We start from the raw sequence: 4,182 nt of genomic DNA, 5'->3' as shown, positions 1-4,182 counted from the left end.
CAAACATGGAAGACAACATGGAAAACCATCATGAAGAAGAGGATCACAACCATGGGGGAGGAGGTAGAGCAAATCATGCTGGGGAGGATAGAAGAGTTTTGGGCTCTTACATCAATCCAAACCCAGGCAATTGTGGAAGTAGCATCCAAAAGCCAACAATCCATGCCAACAACTTTGAACTTAAACCACAGCTCATCACCCTTGTTCAGAACAACTGCTCGTTTGGAGGAGGTGTTCAAGAAGACCCCAATCAACATTTGACCACCTTCCTGAGAATATGTGACACAGTGAAATCTAATGGTGTTCACCCTGACGCCTATAGACTGCTCCTATTTCCATTCTCACTTAGGGACAAAGCAGCCAAGTGGCTGGAATCCTTCCCAAGGGAAAGCTTGACAACTTGGGAAGACGTGGTAAACAAATTTTTAGCAAGATTTTACCCTCCTCAATGAATCAATAGGCTGAGAGCTGAGGTTCAAATTTTCAGGCAACAAGATGGTGAGACTTTATATGAAGCATGGGAGAGGTTCAAGGACTTAACAAAGAGGTGTCCACCTGACATGTTCAACGAATGGGTGCAGCTGCACATTTTCTATGAAGGACTCTCTTATGAGTCAAAGAAGGCCGTAGACCATTCATCCAGAGGATCTTTGAACAAGAAGAAGACTATTGAGGAAGCCATAGATGTTATTGAAACAGTAGCAGAGAACGACTACTTCTATGCTTCCGAAAGAGGGAACACAAGAGGAGTAATGGAGCTAAACAATGTAGATGCTCTGTTGGCCCAAAACAAGCTCATTACCCAGCAGCTGGCTGACCTCACCAAGAAGATGGAGAAGAACCAAGTAGCAGCAATCTCCACTTCGTCAACAACCCAAGAAGGAGGGAATGAAGAAGCAGAGGGGAGTCAGGAGCAAGCCAACTACATTGGGAATTCACCAAGGAAAAACTATGATCCATACTCCAAGACCTATAACCCTGGATGGAGAAACCACCCAAACTTTTGGTGGGGAAATGAGCAAGATCAAAACCAAGATCAGAGACGTTATAACTCCAACAACAATGCAGCTCACTAGCAATTCACACAGAGGACATCTCAACACCCCCACAACAACACTTCTCCACATGCCTATCAAAACCAAAACAGCACATCTGCTCTGAATCACTCATCAATTGATGACAAGCTCTCTAAGATTGAAGCCCTACTTGAAGGAATATGCCAAGAGATTCAAGAAAATAAGGTGTTCAAAGAGGAGGTGCGAGCCAATATTAAGAACCAGGGAGAGACCATCAGGAAGCTGGAATTTCAGGTGGGATATTTAGCTGAGAAGATTCCCAAACCTACTGATAGCTTCCCAAGTGACACGGAGAAAAACCCCAAAGGAGAAGCAAAGAAAGTAAGATGGGAAGATTGCAAAATGGTCACTGCGAGTGATCAAGAGACTGAAGACAAGCAAGGAAAACTTTGCAAACAACCTGAAGACAACTCAACAAAGGAGGAGGATAGAGATCGCCAAGAACCAGAAATCTCACAACAAGAGCTGCTGAAGCTCTATGCACCCTTCCCTCAACTGCTCAATGGTGCTATGGGAAAAAGAATATACTCAAGGTTCCTAGACTTGTTTGCATCTCTGCATGTGAACATACCATTCATCAAGGCAATTCAACAAATGCCTGCATTCATCAAGTATATGAAGGAACTTCTTCCCAGGGAAAGCTCACTCAAAGGAGGCCAGACTATAGTGATGAACAAGGAATGTAGTGCCCTTATTCAACCTGAGTTGCCTACAAAAAGAAGAGATCCAGGGAGTTTTCACATCCCTTGTGCCATAGGTGAAACTATGTTCGATAGAGCACTATGTGATTTAGGGGTCAGCATCAACTTACTACCCTTATCCCATGCAAAGAGGCTGCAGATCAATGAGATAATACCCACGGATGTAATCATCAGACTGGCTGACAAAACTCAAAAGCAAGCAATAGGAGTGGTGGAAAATGTGTTGCTAAAAGTTGGGAAATATTTTCTCCCAACAGACTTTGTCATCCTGGACATGGAAGAGAGTCACACTCATCCAATCATATTGGGAAGACCATTCCTAGCTACGGCCAGAGCACTTATCGATGTAGAGAAAGGGGAGCTAATATTGGGAATCCATGATGAACGACTCAGCTTCAATGTTTTCAAACTCTCACAAGAAACAGATCAAGAGGACAAGGAACTAAGCACAAATGATAATGAGACACTGAAGGAGGAAACAAGCACTGAAGCACAGCCAGTTCATTCTGAGATCCCCTTAATAGATAAACAAGGAAAACAGCAATTGCCACAGCTCAAGGAAAAGTTGGAGGAACCTAAACCTCTAGAGGCAGGTGAAGACAGCACCACAACTCCTTTAGAAAAATAGGTCACCAAGGGGAAGGAAACATCAAAAGAAACAAAGAAGAAGGTACCAAGGAGGTGGAGGAACAAGAAAATCCCTACGGAAGATTTCTCTCCAGGGGATAGAGTTGTCTCAGGATTTAAGTCCACAGCAAGAGGGGAGGACTTTAAGCACTACCAACCACCCTGATGAAGGAAAAACGTCAAGCTAGTGACGCTAAAGAAGCGCTTCATGGGAGGCAACCCATGTTTTATATGTTTTTAAAATAATGAATAAATCAATGTTTATGAATTTCAACCCAAACTTGACAAACAATTGGTGAAATCTTTATCATGTAGTATATAGTGAAGAACAAGTTTGGTGTTCAAAGCAAACCAAGATGCATGCTAGTCTTGGGAGCTTTGAACAAAACTTTTCATCACATTGCTTCAAACTAAGTTTGGTGTCACCCCATGGTGCCACCAAGATGCATATAAGGACCCACCAATAGTTAGTTAGTTAGTTGGAATTCATAAATAAAAAAATCAAATCCTTTCTTCCCTTTTATTAATATTAGCCGTAAAATTCATATGGTCATTTTAATATCTTTTCTTACTTTTCTTAGTTTGTCTTTATAGGAAAAGAAAAGGAGCATTAAAAGGGATAGATTGGACAACCAAACAAAGAAGGTTCGGACCCCACAAAAGGAGGGGCTACACACTTGTTCTAAAAAGGGAATACATCGGAAAATGTTGCCATGCAACATTGAAAAAATGGCACCCCTAGAAGACCGAGCAATCCCCATCATAAAGTGATGATCCTTGTCCTCTAGCCATGCATAACCCCAACCATCCATCAAGTGACCACTTCATCAATCTACACCCTCCATTCTCTCATAACTTCTCTATATAAACGACCCTTGTCTGTACCACCCTTCATTGTCATCACACACCCTTCACCACTCTTCCTTTTGGTACAAGACACCCTCTATCCGATTACAAACTCTCTTCATTGCCATAAAACCCTAAACAACCAAAAGTTTCCACAACCTTACCACCTTCACATATTAACTATCATTCATGGCGTCTTCGGGTTCTAAAAGAAGGGAAAGGAACCCATGGAAGAACACCCATATGATGAAAGGAGATTTAGAAGCTTGCATCATGCATTGCAATATGGGTGGATGGTTGATAAGGAAATCATTTATGAGCTGGGATTTCAAGTTACAAAGACTGAGTGCCCCGAAATTACAGAGAAGATAGAAAGGAGAAGATGGGAGCTCCTCACTGACCCAGTCATTAAGGTGAATGCAAATCTCATAAGAGAATTTTATGCAAATGCGGTTCGATATGATAAGAAGGATGAGTCTTACACAAGCTTTGTGAGAGGAAAGATGGTGGACTTTGGTCCCATGAATGTCATGAGGGCATTGAAGCTACGATCTATACAATTTGAAGAAGAAAGCTATCACTCAAGATTGGACAACCCCAATTATGACCAGATTCTGCAAGATATTTGTGTACCAGGAGCTGACAGGGAAAGGGGTGCGGGAAATAACCCAAAGTTCATCAAGAGAACAGATCTCACTCCTGAAGCCAAGGGGTGGTTTGAGCTAGTGAGAAAGTCTATTCTCCCAGCTGCAAACAACTCGGAGGTGAATGTCAAGAGAGCCACAATGGTGCACTGTATACTGAAAGGGGGGAGAAATCAAGGTTCATGAACTCATAGCTAAAGGTATTAGAAAGATGGCAGAGAAAAGCGACTCAAGAGGAACGTTAGGTTACCCCAGCACTATTTACCGAATATGCAAGAAAGCTGGGGT

The 4,182-nt window shown here is 42.4% G+C and overlaps 1 protein-coding gene across 1 annotated transcript in view; it reads left to right on the top strand.

Moving 5' to 3' along the window:
- LOC107615574 overlaps positions 1 to 1,473 on the top strand; it is a gene marked incomplete at both ends in the record, with an annotated part of 7,580 nt that extends 6,107 nt beyond the window's left edge. The window contains one exon of the mRNA XM_021111903.1: positions 1,452 to 1,473. Coding sequence (XP_020967562.1) covers positions 1,452 to 1,473 — 22 coding nt within the window. The remainder of the gene's footprint in view (positions 1 to 1,451) is intronic.

This window comes from Arachis ipaensis, chromosome B09, assembly GCF_000816755.2.
Source record: "Arachis ipaensis cultivar K30076 chromosome B09, Araip1.1, whole genome shotgun sequence".
Taxonomy (NCBI): domain Eukaryota; kingdom Viridiplantae; phylum Streptophyta; class Magnoliopsida; order Fabales; family Fabaceae; genus Arachis; species Arachis ipaensis.
The sequence above is the reverse complement of the archived record's forward strand: the minus strand, read 5'-3'. Positions and strand labels throughout refer to the sequence as shown.